The 15,462-nt window shown below is 39.8% G+C and overlaps 2 protein-coding genes across 2 annotated transcripts; both read right to left on the bottom strand.

The window, feature by feature from the left end:
* Positions 1-3,600: 3,600 nt before the first annotated feature.
* Positions 3,601-8,108, bottom strand: LOC137892839 (UDP-glucuronosyltransferase-like). Its single transcript, XM_068738233.1, has 5 exons — positions 7,142-8,108; positions 6,530-6,661; positions 6,330-6,417; positions 5,982-6,201; positions 3,601-4,495 (listed from the first exon to the last, which is right to left on the bottom strand). The coding sequence occupies exons 1-5, from the start codon at positions 8,000-8,002 to the stop codon at positions 4,213-4,215; spliced, it is 1,584 nt and encodes a 527-aa protein (XP_068594334.1). The 5' UTR covers positions 8,003-8,108; the 3' UTR covers positions 3,601-4,212.
* Positions 8,109-10,879: 2,771 nt separating this feature from the next.
* Positions 10,880-14,900, bottom strand: LOC137892829 (UDP-glucuronosyltransferase-like). The gene is made up of 5 exons (XM_068738223.1): positions 13,956-14,900; positions 13,365-13,496; positions 13,148-13,235; positions 12,800-13,019; positions 10,880-11,310 (listed from the first exon to the last, which is right to left on the bottom strand). Exons 1-5 carry the CDS (start codon positions 14,814-14,816, stop codon positions 11,028-11,030), a joined length of 1,584 nt encoding a protein of 527 aa, XP_068594324.1. The 5' UTR covers positions 14,817-14,900; the 3' UTR covers positions 10,880-11,027.
* Positions 14,901-15,462: the final 562 nt, after the last annotated feature.

Here is a 15,462-nt window from a genome sequence, read left to right as displayed (position 1 = left end):
CTTAATCAGGAAAAACATTTTTAATAAATTATTTTATTGTTAGGCACAAACTGAACATTTTGTTTTTAACTGAAACATGGTTAAACCAAGATAACAGTGCAGCTGTTCTTATTGAATCAACACCTCACAACTTCAGTTTCATGAGTGAAACAAGAGCGCATAAGAAAGGAGGTGGAGTTGCTATTTTATTTAATGATTCTCTTCAATGCAAGCAGATGTCCTTTGGTCATTTTAATTCTTTTGAATATGTGGCTCTGAAATCCACTCGAGCTCTATTCCTAAACATTTACAGACCACCTAAATACTGTTCAACCTCCTTTGATGAGTTTACTGAACTGCTGTCTATAATCTGTATTGATTTTGACTGTGTTGTTATTGTTGCCGATTTTAATATCCATGTTGATAATCCCCAGGACAGAGGGTCTATAGAACTATGTGGTGTCCTTGAAAACTATGATCTGACTCAGCATGTGACAGGACCCACCCACAACAGGGGGCACACTCTGGACTCGCCAAAGGTGTAAACATTTCCAAGGTTGCTGTGACTGATGTTGCATTTTCTGATCATTTCTGTGTTTTCTTTGAGAGTGCAATCTCCTTGCACACAAATGTCCAAACCAAGGTTGTTACAAATTGTTACATCTCTGAAATCACCAGTGAACTATTTATTCAGAAGTACTCCTCCACACCAGCCTTCTCTTGCATCTCAGTCAATGAGCTTGTAGATACCTTCAATTCTAAAGTTAAACATGTTATTGATGCCATTGCACCCACTAAAGTGAAGGTTGTCTCGGGTAAGCAAAGATCTCCTTGGAGAAATGCTACGCTGGTCCAAATAGAGAAAACAGAGTGTCGGAAAGCTGAACGCAGGAGGCGAAAAACAAATCTCCAGGTTCACTGTGACATCTATAAAGAGAGACTTCGCAATTATAATTTAGAACTTAGAAATGCAAGGCAGTCCTTCTTCTCTGACATCATAACAAAAAACAATAACAATACATGCGCCTTATTTGCTACCGTCGACAGGCTAACAAACCCTCCAGTGTCAGTAGCTGCTGAGCTCCAATCCACCTGGGCATGCAATCAATATGCCTCATTTTTTACTGACAAAATTCGACAAGCAGTCAGTGCCTCCACACCAACCACAGGATATGTGTTGTCCCCCATCTCTGAATAACATCCATTCAAATATCATGACACAATTTCATTCAATCGACCTTAGATGCCTAGAAGACATTATTCAACATCTGAAGTCATCCTCCTGCTGCTTGGATATTCTACCAACACACTTTTTCAAAAATATTTCAAACTGCATGATCTTTTACAAATTGTAAACACATCCCTTCTCTCAGGTCTCTTCCCACAAGCCCTAAAAACTGCAGTTATTAAACCACTCCTATAGAAGGCTAATTTAGACTCCGCAACAATGAAAAATTATAGGCCAATATCAAACCTCCCATTTCTAAGTAAAATAATTGAAAAACTGAACTTCTTGGCTGTAAATAACTGTTTTGATGTCTTCCAGTCAGGCTTTCGACAACACCACAGTACTGAGACTGCTCTTGTTAAGAGTTTTCAACGACATCCACTTAAACACAGACAATGGCAGAATTTCAGTCTTAGTATTACTGGATCTCAGTGGTGCATTCGACACGGTCGACCATGACATACTACTAGAAAGACTCAAAATCTGGGTGGGACTCTCTGGCACAGCACTTAACTGGTTTGATTCCTACTTGACGGACAGAAAATACTTTGTGTCTGTAGCTAATTACACATCAGAGCTGACTAAAATGACATGTGGTGTTCCCCAAGGTTCAATACTGGGGCCTCTTCTGTTCAACATCTACATGCTTCCACTAGCTCAGATTATGGAAAACAACAAAGTGTGTTATCATAATTATGCAGACGACACACAAATCTACATAACTATATCACCAGGGGACTATAATCCCATACAAGGGCTGGGTAAATGCATTGAACAAATCAACAACTGGATGTGCCAGAATTTTCTTCAATTAAACAAAGATAAAACGGAGGTAATTGTTTTTGGTACCACGGACGAATGATTGAAAGTCAGAGCTCAGCTTCAATCACTGATGTTAAAAACCACAAACCAAGCCAGAAACCTAGGTGTAGTTATGGATTCAGACCTCAACCTGAACAGCCACATCAAGACAATCACAAAATCAGCCTACTATCACCTGAAGAATATATCAAGGATTAGAGGACTTATGTCTCAACAAGATTTGGAAAAACTTGTCCATGCATTTATCTTCTGTAGACTCGACTACTGTAACATTGTGTTTACAGGTCTCTGTAAAAAGTCAACCAGAAAGCTGCAGCTGATTCAGAATGCTGAGCTCGAGTCCTCACTAAGACCAAGAAAGTGGATCACATCACTCCAGTTCTGAGGTCTTTGCACTGGCTTCCTGTCCAACAAAGAATTGACTTTAAAATCCTGCTGTTGGTTTATAAAGCACTGAATGGTTTAGGGCCAAAATACATCTCTGATCTGCTGCTACCTTATGAACCATCCCGACCCCTTAGGTGGTCTGGGACCGGTCTACTTTCTGTTCCCAGAGTCAGAACTAAACATGGAGAAGCAACGTTCAGTTTTTCTGCTCCACATATCTGGAACAAAGCTCCTTTAAATCAAGACTGAAGACTTTTCTGTTTGCTGCTGCCTTTAATTGAACCACATTCAAGGATATTAATCAATTTCCTGCATTTTACTACTACTGTATTTTATTTCTTAAACTGCACTGCAACTAGTATTCTGTTTTTAGCTTTTTAGTGTTTTAATGACTGTTTTTAATGTTTCAATGAATGTTCTTAATTGTTTTTAAATCTCCTTTTCTTTTGCATTATGTTTTGATGCTTTTAATGGTTTTATGTGAAGCACTTTGAATTACCTTGTTGTTGAAATGTGCTATACAAAAAAACTTGCCTTGCCTTGCCTTAAAGATGGAAGTGACATTAACAATACATGTGGCACGGCACAGCAGCATGAGACAGATTGAAGATTGCTAATCTCTTCATTGTGCTCTAACGCTACAATGAAGAGATTAGCAACTATTTCTGGATTGTGTACTTTTTTTAAGGTTATCTAAGTTCTGGCCCGAATGGACCAATGTTAAAGTGATACTGGAACAGATTGTTGTCTAGTTGAACAGGGTTGACGGCAATCCTCACCTTTTTTTTTTTACCCCACAGAAGTGCATTTACAAGGTACTCTCAGATGTCCTTTGAATAGGTGGAGCTGAAACAGGCTTTGATGTTTCCAGTATTAATGTAATGTCCAATGACCAGGATTGGTTATAAAGTGTCACACATTCTATGCTGCCACAGAAACAGAAAAGTGGGGCTATCTTGATAAGGAACAAAGCCTCATCAAATTACCCTCATGTGATTTCAGGATGTTGGTCTCAACTTCCATAAACATGAATGGCTGAGGATCTGCAATTGAACCATGGAGGACATCAGGTAGTCGTTCTTCATTTCAACAGCTATGAACTCAGCTTTTGATGTCAAGTAAATGACACTTAATATGTTATTATTGTTTATTTTATAGAGGCCAGAGGATTATCCTGCAAAAAATATTTTCATGTATTCATATATTTTATTTTATGTAGAATAGTTAAAAGTGCAAAAAGTAAATAAACTTGAAGGATTTTACATGCTGATTGCTTGTTATGACAACAAAGCCAGCAATAAAGTCAAAAATCAAAGTAAATCCACTCTTTCTACAGTCAGACTCATCACAAGTCTCAACACTATAGCCGGAAACATTCACCAAAATAGTTTAATAGCAGGCCACCTCAAGGTGTCACTTTAGACAATTTGTCTAAGTTCAGATTTGATGTTAGAGGAAACGGTGCATAGTTATAAAATCATTTCACTTCAGCTTAATAGAAGGCCACTTCAAGGTGTCACTCGGAAAAAAACAGGACATTCTGATGTAGCATTTCAAAATAAAAGCCCTTCAAAATCTCATTCACGAGCCAACTTCATATCATGAGACAATTTGTCTAATAAAAAATTAGTACAGATAAAATCATCAAAACAATCAACCCCCCCCACACACACACACACACACACACACACACACACACACACACACACACACACCCTGCATGTTTTGTTTTTTTAACCTCCAATTTGTATTTCATTACAGAACTCACTGAACAAATGAATTAGATGAATTAGAAACTACTCTCGCTTTTTCTTTGGTGTGCCCCTTCTGAAACACATGCGGGTGCAGCGTGAGCAGCATTTGACTGTCACCCACAGAACAGTGACGAGAATGATGAAAAACAAGCCGAAGACATCCAGGCTATGGTACTGAATCCAGTTTAAGTCATGTGCAGCTATCCTTAAATGTGCAGCTCCTTTGTGTCTTATGACGAACTCGGTCCAGAAGACAGCCAGGTCCAAAGGCTCAACAGGACGGTCCAAGTGTACCTGAGACAGCGTCACCATCTTCTCTTTGTAACTGGGGAAAAGTCATATTTTGAGTTAATGGGATGATCTCCAGTTCTGTTCATCAAAAGGTCTACCGTATATCCTCAAGGGCTATAGCACAACTATTTCCTAAAACACTGCTGAAACTTAAAATGTGTAAAATCCGATGCAAAACATTTATGTCAGTCTAAAGATAGAATACACTGCAAATAAACAAGATGGCTTACCTTCTAACAACAACAACAGAAGAAGCAAATTGGTAACTCTTTTAGCTACTAGAAGCATTATGGAGCGACTTTTTTCTATGGGTGGACTCCCACTTTGTTTATCTTGTGCATGCACACAAAGACACTGTATGCACACATGGCTGCAGGTCACATGGTGCACATTTGGTGTGTTTGTTTTGTTTGTAGCATGAGTGTGGATGTACAAGCACGGTTTCATGCAAGGCATCAACAAACATAGAAAGCAAACATGGGTGTAAAAACTGAACTTCTTCAAAACATTTTTGAAAAATAGGCTTTGCAAATGTGTCATGAGGAAGGAACACATTTGTTAAATCTAGTACAGACAATGTGTTCTACACACACAAACAAGAACACTTCACAGGTGCCTTTAAGAGTGCATATAACAAACAGAGGAGTGAGGGAGATGTCAATCAAGCACTCCCTGTACATGCCTACACAGTCCAGATAAGAAGTCTAAGGCCAAGTATGTGATAACACCTGTGTGGGTGGACCATGGGTGTGCAGGGACTTGATGGACAAATTATGAAAATTAAACATATTCTTTTACATACTACAGTGTGAAGTATATATTGTCAAATTTGTCTATTTTCGTCTGTTAATAGGGTTTTCAAAATTTCATCGGAGTAAAAATAAATTCTGTGTTGTTTTAGACCTCTAGTGGCCATATGGAGTTGTTATTTCTGTTTAGTTTATCTGGTGCACACAGAAGGACACACATTACAGTCATTTAGCAGACGCTTTTATCCAAAGCGACTTACAATTCAGTACAATCTATCTACCGTAGACGCAGCTACGGGAGCAATTTTGGGTTTAAGTGTCTTGCTCAAGGACACGCAGACATGAGACTAGCTGGAGGCGGAGATCGAACCGCAGACCCTCTGATTGAAAGGCGGCCCTGCTCTCCACTTAGCCACAGTCACCCGTGTGATGTGGTACAAAGTCCTGCCAATGGTTTCACACTATACATTGTAATATGGGTGGTGGTAATGCGCCAAGGTACGCAGAAATGCGCTAGCAACATCAAAGAAGAAGAAAACTTAATGCTAGTAAACATGGATGGAACAATGCTGCATTTAAAGTACTTTTGGCTTTTATGAGGAAGTAAATGCACTTAACACATGTCTTTGAGCTCATGGATGCACATGTGTTTTGTTGAGTTACACTGAATGTAAACACAAAAATGTGTAGTCTTTTCTTTCACAGTGAGTTTCATGATTTATATATACAAATGAGTGACTATTGTCTTTAATTGACATGCACTTGTCTTACCTTTTGTCATTGATGATTCTATTAAGTGCAGCCAATAGGGTTTCAGTTGTCACATCACACATTGTGAGTTTCTCTGCAACACCTCGGGACACCATGCGATGTACGTTCTCCCCCTGGTCCCCAAAGAGTGGAAACATCAACATGGGTACAGCGTTGCAGATACTCTCATAGATACCATGGGTACCTCCGTGAGTGATGAAGGCTTTAGCTTTGGGATGGGCTGAGGAGCACAGAAACTATTTTAGGTCCAGTCCAAAATGCAGGTAATGTTTAACATGCATTGATTAGTTTACATACACGATGGCATGTTTTAATACATAACACTGTCTGGGGTAAAACTAAACACACCTAGGAGATCATTCTGAGGTAACCACTTCATAAGTCTCACGTTCTTAGGTACATCGTCAGATAAGACTCCAGTGTATCTCCAAACAACCTGAAACAGAAATAATACATGTCCTGATGGTGCCAACCACTGCAGCACTTTTTTTTCATTCACAGACTAATGCAGGTTATTGGATTGAATCTCAGTAAATGGTTATTGTTACCCTTTGAGGAATTTGCCGAAAGGCGTCAATGAACTGTTTAGCCTTCTGCTCGGGCATGTTGGACACCATCGAGCCCAGGGTAAAGACGATAAAGCCGTCGTCTCCTGAGCCATTCACAAACTCCTCCAAGTCCTGCAGGGGGTTGGAAAAGACACAAAAAATTGTTTTTAAAAATGTGTTAAGTACGATCTAGTGGGAAACGACCAAAAGCTGCTGTAATGCATTACTTTAAAGTATAATGAAAGGAATTAACTCATTCAACATCGTAAACAGCACCAATTAAATATTATTAGGAGCATAATCTTGATTGTGCTTTCCCTTGCTCACATTCCACACACTGAATCTTCCATGTGAGCAGACAAACCCGTTCTTTCACAATGTAGTGAGACAATTGTTGGTCAATTATGATAAACAGCCCAAAAAAATCTTTACTATATTTTCAGCACCTGGTAGCACTAAGTTATGATTTTGTGTGTGTCATTTTCATTACATCAGCGTCTTAGGGGTTTGCTTTTGCCTGACTCAACAAAGAGCATGTATACAGTTTGCCTTAAGTGAATCCAGATGTGACGCACGCTTATTTACTTTGACATACATTCTTTGAATACTCACCGCTGGCAGAGGAGCTTTCTGTCCACAATTGATCCCTCCAATAAAAACCATGTTTGGCAACTGAGGTCTGGGCCATTCGAAAGCAAAGTCATATCTGAGAAGCCAGATTGCGCCATTGCTAATAATGCCCCTGTAGGTCATGTTGTCTCCTAGGTACCTGCTGACCAGATCGTCAAAGTTGGCATACATTATTTTGCACACGTAGGACTCCAAAATGGACATCACCATGTTTTTGACTCTCTGTGGGAAGGTCATGACGTCTGTATTACCAGAGTAGGACACAGGAACGTAGGAAGGAGGAGAGGGGCACTGGTTAGCCTTTATATCCAGCTCACATGGAAGTCCATTCAGGAAATAAACTGCAGGAATGGAAAAGATGTGAGCCAGGATGGAGCCACAGGGAAGGAAGGGGTCTGTAAGCACAAGATCGAAGCCCCCTCCCTTCAGTTGACTCATTAGAGGCTGGTTGTTCAGTAAACTCTCGCAGCCTTTCACCTGCATCGATGTAAAGTTAATCAACCGCTGCAGGTCGACAAACATATCTGTGATGTCTGGTGGCTTGAGGAAAACTCCATCCTTCAGCAGGTCGAATAGTGCATCCAGTTCAGCTTTGGTGTAGGGCACTTGGTAGATCTCAGTCTTGTAGCTCTCTGAGCCATGGATCAACAGGCTGGTTTCAGGCACCAGCACAACAGCCTCATGGCCCCTTTGGCTAAGCTCCTTCACCAGTATCTTCATGCTAAGCCAGTGACTCCCATCCACAGGCATAACCAGCACCTTCCCCCCTTGAACGAGACCCGGACTGAGGCAGCACAGCCAGGCCACCAGTCCCAGTGCAGGAAACCACTCCCCGCTGCTCATTGCCTCCTTTCTGTAGTGCAAGCTTGCTCATTGTAAGAGGTAGTGGCAGCTGTTTTTAAGAGGTACAGCTTCTATGTGTGTGTGTGTGTGTGTGTGTGTGTGTGTGTGTGTGTGTGTGTGTGTGTGTGTATGTGTCTAAGTTCAGCAGGAAGTTGCGTTTGCAGGCGGGCTTTCATATAACCACAGGAAGACAGAGGGAGTGATATTCCCAGTGGAATTTGCCTGCTCAGAGTTTGACTCCGGATAATCATTCTTTTGTGGGACTTTGTTTATTTTCTTTACACTTCCTCTTTTTCGGGTCATGTCTTTGTGTGTCACAACATTCAATATATTGTGACATAGTGCAACTTTTAACTTTTATATTGTACATTGTGATTCCGTTTTGTTGTTATAGCATGTGAAATAGTGCAGTCTAAGCATTATAGCAACAATTCATCCCAAAAATGAAATATGTTAACAGAAATAAGTTGAGCGTCTTTTGAGATATCAGTAGTAAAAATGATTACCTTCATTCTATTTACCTTAACTGCAATTTCTCTTTTTATTCTTATTTCATTTCACCAGCAGTGGACTTTAACGTTCATTAAGACTTGCAAGTCATGGTGGCTGTGCAAGTCTGCAGCTCTTACTGCCTGTTGATTGGTTACTTTGGCTGCTCCTTCTCTCCTCCCCCTGGAAAACACAGACGTGCGTGCCTATAATGGTCCATTGCATATGAACTCTTTTCAACTCTTTTTGTTCACCCACTCCCGTCACACTGGCTGGGGGGCCTTACAAATACCCTGTTCAGGTGGCAGCGAGGGGTTGGAGGGAAGATCGCTGTTGACGGGCTCACGACCGTTGGCGCTGTCTGCTGGGAACATTGTGCTATCTGTGTTTGGCGAGACAAATAAATTGTTTCCTTTTGGCCACTAGCTTGTTGCAGAGATGGGCAAAAATACATCAACATGTATTTTGATACAAAATACAAAATACCCCTCAAATAAATGTATTAAAATAAAATACAAAATACTGGTGCCAGAAAATGTAACAAAATACAATACATGTATTTTGTATTTAAGATATAGGAAATAATTTTTTCTGGATTTTCTGTTTTCTCACAATTTGGAATAGCAGAGCATTCAGGTTTGGGCTCTATATATATATATATATACATATATATATATATATATATATACATCTTTATATATATACATGTATATATATATGTATATATATATATACATATTTATATATACATGTATATATATATATATATATATATATACATATTTATATATATACATGTATATATATATATATATATATATATATATATATATATATATATATATATATATATGTATATATATATATACATGTATATATATATATAATGTACACAAAGCTCTGGTGAACCCCACAAAAAGGAAGATCAGTCACAGAATGTCAGTGTAACTAAGCAAAGCTATTAAAAGACAACAACTTGATTGATTGTGTATAGATATATTTGTATTAATGGGACTTAACAGCCCATAAACGTTGGCTTTGTATCAACAAGAAAATATTCATCACATATGAATAACATCACACAGTAGGCCTATGTATACTATAAAAGCAATTAAAACCAGTTGTACACAGGTAAAGAGCCTAAATAAATGACTGTACTGATACATTTTGTCCACCCGGCCAACTGTAGAATGTATGAAATAATAAAACTAAGAATACTTTCATAATATGCCTTTTAAATCAAGTAAATTGGATTTTAATGTTTTTTTTAACAAATGGACATCTACTGTCATAGCCTGGCTAACTGTGAACTATAGTATCTGCCAGTAATTGATATGGCATTATGACATTCACATTGAGAAGATACAGCATCACTTGTAATACAGTGCGAGATTAGATGGTCAGAAGTCTCTTGATAAGGTTATCATGAACATACAAGATCCCAATCGCCCTCTTCCTACAGCTAGCTACTCCACTGATAAGTTAACTTGCTAAACACTGGCTATGCACTAGCCTAGACAGCATGCTAGCGTCATTAGCATGTTAGCATCGATCGCTACTTTGATATTATAACCATCACCATGTATATACAATAGGCTATGTAGCCAGACCCAGACATAAATTATACATCAAGCTAGTTGACATCTGTCACACTCAGATAACATATGTACCTTGAGAGACAATCCGTTGAACTTGAAACTCTGAAGGCTGAACTCGTGAACTGTTTTTTGATTTGTGGAGAAAGTATTTTGAGTATTTTAAATACAAAATTACTCCACTCTAAAGTATTTTGTTACAAATTACGTTAGATTTTTTATCGGCCTTATCAAATACAAATTACAAAATACTCAAAAGTCTAATTTCAGATTTGATGTTAGAGGAAATTGTGGATAGTTACAACATCATTTTACTTCAAATTAATAGCAGGCCACCTCAAGGTGTCACTCAGAGGAAACAAGGACATTCTGATGTAGCATTTCAAAATAAAAGCCCTTCAAAATCTCATTCAAGAGCCAACTTCAAATCACATTCACGAAATTCATCAGCAAATCAATGTATGAATTAAGCTATTAGCTACTGTTGTTAGTGATATGTCAGTAAATCATTCCACCCACTCAATAACCAAAGTTAGCTCCTGCAGCCTGTAAAACCATTTACCCCACAATCACAGTGCTGGACAGTCCACCTGGAGAAACTTCAAAGTAAAGTAGTGTCTATGTCATTCAACTTTATTCGTATTGCCCAAAATCACAACAGTCTAAAGTGTATTTATTCCAAATTAGTTTTTTTTGTGTAGCCTGTTATAAAAAATGATTACAGATAAAATCATCAAAACAATCACCCCCCCCCCCCCCCCACACACACACACACACACACACTCACCCTCATACACACGCACACACACACACACACACACACACACACACACACACACACACACACACACTCAAATACAAACAACCTGCATGTTTTTTCAAACTCCAATTTGTATTTCATTACAGAACTCATTGAACAAATGAATTAGATGAATTACAAACTACTCTCGCTTTTTCTTTGGTGTGCCCCTTCTGAAACACATGCGGGTGCAGCGTGAGCAGCATTTGACTGTCACCCACAGAACAGTGACGAGAATGATGAAAAACAAGCCGAAGACATCCAGGCTATGGTACTGAATCCAGTTTAAGTCATGTGCAGCTATCCTTAAATGTGCAGCTCCTTTGTGTCTTATGACGAACTCGGTCCAGAAGACAGCCAGGTCCAAAGGCTCAACAGGACGGTCCAAGTGTACCTGAGACAGCGTCACCATCTTCTCTTTGTAACTGGGGAAAAGTCATATTTTGAGTTAATGGGATGATCTCCAGTTCTGTTCATCAAAAGGTCTACCGTATATCCTCAAGGGCTATAGCACAACTATTTCCTAAAACACTGCTGAAACTTAAAATGTGTAAAATCCGATGCAAAACATTTATGTCAGTCTAAAGATAGAATACACTGCAAATAAACAAGATGGCTTACCTTCTAACAACAACAACAACAGAAGAAGCAAATTGGTAACTCTTTTAGCTACTAGAAGCATTATGGAGCGACTTTTTTCTATGGGTGGACTCCCACTTTGTTTATCTTCTGCATGCACACAAAGACACTGTATGCACACATGGCTGCAGGTCACATGGTGCACATTTGGTGTGTTTGTTTTGTTTGTAGCATGAGTGTGGATGTACAAGCACGGTTTCATGCAAGGCATCAACAAACATAGAAAGCAAACATGGGTGTAAAAACTGAACTTCTTCAAAACATTTTTGAAAAATAGGCTTTGCAAATGTGTCATGAGGAAGGAACACATTTGTTAAATCTAGTACAGACAATGTGTTCTACACACACAAACAAGAACACTTCACAGGTGCCTTTAAGAGTGCATATAACAAACAGAGGAGTGAGGGAGATGTCAATCAAGCACTCCCTGTACATGCCTACACAGTCCAGATAAGAAGTCTAAGGCCAAGTATGTGATAACACCTGTGTGGGTGGACCATGGGTGTGCAGGGACTTGATGGACAAATTATCAAAATTAAACATATTCTTTTACATACTACAGTGTGAAGTATATATTGTCAAATTTGTCTATTTTCGTCTGTTAATAGGGTTTTCAAAATTTCATCGGAGTAAAAATAAATTCTGCGTTGTTTTAGACCTCTAGTGGCCATATGGAGTTGTTATTTCTGTTTAGTTTATCTGGTGCACACAGAAGGACACACATTACAGTCATTTAGCAGACGCTTTTATCCAAAGCGACTTACAATTCAGTACAATCTATCTACCGTAGACGCAGCTACGGGAGCAATTTTGGGTTTAAGTGTCTTGCTCAAGGACACGCAGACATGAGACTAGCTGGAGGCGGAGATCGAACCGCAGACCCTCTGATTGAAAGGCGGCCCTGCTCTCCACTTAGCCACAGTCACCCGTGTGATGTGGTACAAAGTCCTGCCAATGGTTTCACACTATACATTGTAATATGGGTGGTGGTAATGCGCCAAGGTACGCAGAAATGCGCTAGCAACATCAAAGAAGAAGAAAACTTAATGCTAGTAAACATGGATGGAACAATGCTGGATTTAAAGTACTTTTGGCTTTTATGAGGAAGTAAATGCACTTAACACATGTCTTTGAGCTCATGGATGCACATGTGTTTTGTTGAGTTACACTGAATGTAAACACAAAAATGTGTAGTCTTTTCTTTCACAGTGAGTTTCATGATTTATATATACAAATGAGTGACTATTGTCTTTAATTGACATGCACTTGTCTTACCTTTTGTCATTGATGATTCTATTAAGTGCAGCCAATAGGGTTTCAGTTGTCACATCACACATTGTGAGTTTCTCTGCAACACCTCGGGACACCATGCGATGTACGTTCTCCCCCTGGTCCCCAAAGAGTGGAAACATCAACATGGGTACAGCGTTGCAGATACTCTCATAGATACCATGGGTACCTCCGTGAGTGATGAAGGCTTTAACTTTGGGATGGGCTGAGGAGCACAGAAACTATTTTAGGTCCAGTCCAAAATGCAGGTAATGTTTAACATGCATTGATTAGTTTACATACACGATGGCATGTTTTAATACATAACACTGTCTGGGGTAAAACTAAACACACCTAGGAGATCATTCTGAGGTAACCACTTCATAAGTCTCACGTTCTTAGGTACATCGTCAGATAAGACTCCAGTGTATCTCCAAACAACCTGAAACAGAAATAATACATGTCCTGATGGTGCCAACCACTGCAGCACTTTTTTTTTCATTCATAGACTAAAGCAGGTTATTGGATTGAATGTCAGTAAAGTGATTTAATCTGTAATGGTTATTGTTACCCTTTGAGGAATTTGCCGAAAGGCGTCAATGAACTGTTTAGCCTTCTGCTCGGGCATGTTGGACACCATCGAGCCCAGGGTAAAGACGATAAAGCCGTCGTCTCCTGAGCCATTCACAAACTCCTCCAAGTCCTGCAGGGGGTTGGAAAAGACACAAAAAATTGTTTTTAAAACGTGTTAAGTACGATCTAGTGGGCAACGACCAAAAGCTGCTGTGATGCATTACTTTAACTCATTCAACATCGTAAACAGCACCAATTAAATATTATTAGGAGGATAATCTTGATTGTGCTTTCCCTTGCTCACATTCCACACACTGAATCTTCCATGTGAGCAGACAAACCCGTTCTTTCACAATGTAGTGAGACAATTGTTGGTCAATTATGATAAACAGCCCAAAAAAATCTTTACTATATTTTCAGCACCTAGTAGCACTAAGTTATGATTTTGTGTGTGTCATTTTCATTTCATCAGCGTCTTAGGGGTTTGCTTTTGCCTGACTCAACAAAGAGCATGTATACAGTTTGCCTTAAGTGAATCCAGATGTGACGCACGCTTATTTACTCTGACATACATTCTTTGAATACTCACCGCTGGCAGAGGAGCTTTCTGTCCACAATTGATCCCTCCAATAAAAACCATGTTTGGCAACTGAGGTCTGGGCCATTCGAAAGCAAAGTCATATCTGAGAAGCCAGATTGCGCCATTGCTAATAATGCCCCTGTAGGTCATGTTGTCTCCTAGGTACCTGCTGACCAGATCGTCAAAGTTGGCATACATTATTTTGCACACGTAGGACTCCAAAATGGACATCACCATGTTTTTGACTCTCTGTGGGAAGGTCATGACATCTGTATTCCCAGAGTAGTACACAGGAACGTAGGAAGGAGGAGAGGGGCACTGGTTAGCCTTTATATCCAGCTCACATGGAAGTCCACGCAGGAAATAAACTGCAGGAATGGAAAAGATGTGAGCCAGGATGGAGCCACAGGGAAGGAAGGGGTCTGTAAGCACAAGATCGAAGCCCCCTCCCTTCAGTTGACTCATTAGAGGCTGGTTGTTCAGTAAACTCTCGCAGCCTTTCACCTGCATCGTTGTAAAGTTAATCAACCGCTGCAGGTCGACAAACATATCTGTGATGTCTGGTGGCTTGAGGAAAACTCCATCCTTCAGCTGGTCGAATAGTGCATCCAGTTCAGCTTTGGTGTAGGGCACTTGGTAGATCTCAGTCTTGTAGCTCTCTGAGCCATGGATCAACAGGCTGGTTTCAGGCACCAGCACAACAGCCTCATGGCCCCTTTGGCTAAGCTCCTTCACCAGTATCTTCATGCTAAGCCAGTGACTCCCATCCACAGGCATAACCAGCACCTTCCCCCCTTGAACGAGACCCGGACTGAGGCAGCACAGCCAGGCCACCAGTCCCAGTGCAGGAAACCACTCCCCGCTGCTCATTGCCTCCTTTCTGTAGTGCAAGCTTGCTCATTGTAAGAGGTAGTGGCAGCTGTTTTTAAGAGGTACAGCTTCTATGTGTGTGTGTGTGTGTGTGTATGTGTCTAAGTTCAGCAGGAAGTTGCGTTTGCAGGCGGGCTTTCATATAACCACAGGAAGACAGAGGGAGTGATATTCCCAGTGGAATTTGCCTGCTCAGAGTTTGACTCCGGATAATCATTCTTTTGTGGGACTTTGTTTATTTTCTTTACACTTCCTCTTTTTTGGGTCATGTCTTTGTGTGTCACAACATTCAATATATTGTGACATAGTGCAACTTTTAACTTTTATATTGTACGTTGTGATTCCGTTTTGTTGTTATAGCATGTGAAATAGTGCAGTCTAAGCATTATAGCAACAATTCATCCCAAAAATGAAATATGTTAACAAAAATAAGTTGAGCGTCTTTTGAGATATCAGTAGTAAAAATGATTACCTTCATTCTATTTACCTTAACTGCAATTTCTCTTTTTATTCTTATTTCATTTCACCAGCAGTGGACTTTAACGTTCATTAAGACTTGCAAGTCATGGTGGCTGTGCAAGTCTGCAGCTCTTACTGCCTGTTGATTGGTTACTTTGGCTGCTCCTTCTCTCCTCCCCCTGGAAAA

This window comes from Cebidichthys violaceus, unplaced genomic scaffold, assembly GCF_023349555.1.
Source record: "Cebidichthys violaceus isolate CVI_PGR_0920_01 unplaced genomic scaffold, fCebVio1.0.p SCAF_11, whole genome shotgun sequence".
NCBI lineage: Eukaryota > Metazoa > Chordata > Actinopteri > Perciformes > Stichaeidae > Cebidichthys > Cebidichthys violaceus.
The sequence above is the reverse complement of the archived record's forward strand: the minus strand, read 5'-3'. Positions and strand labels throughout refer to the sequence as shown.

Excerpts from the sequence above, each read along its gene's own strand:
- LOC137892839 (XM_068738233.1), bottom strand. The coding sequence starts at position 8,002 with ATGAGCAGCGGGGAGTGGTTTCCTGCACTGGGACTGGTGGCCTGGCTG. Across the intron at positions 6,418-6,529 it reads TTCGGCAAATTCCTCAAAGG|GTTGTTTGGAGATACACTGG; the intron begins GTAACAATAACC and ends TTTCTGTTTCAG. Across the intron at positions 6,202-6,329 it reads ACCTCAGAATGATCTCCTAG|CCCATCCCAAAGCTAAAGCC; the intron begins GTGTGTTTAGTT and ends TGTGCTCCTCAG.
- LOC137892829 (XM_068738223.1), bottom strand. The coding sequence starts at position 14,816 with ATGAGCAGCGGGGAGTGGTTTCCTGCACTGGGACTGGTGGCCTGGCTG. Across the intron at positions 13,020-13,147 it reads ACCTCAGAATGATCTCCTAG|CCCATCCCAAAGTTAAAGCC; the intron begins GTGTGTTTAGTT and ends TGTGCTCCTCAG. Across the intron at positions 11,311-12,799 it reads AGAATCATCAATGACAAAAG|TTACAAAGAGAAGATGGTGA; the intron begins GTAAGACAAGTG and ends ACTTTTCCCCAG.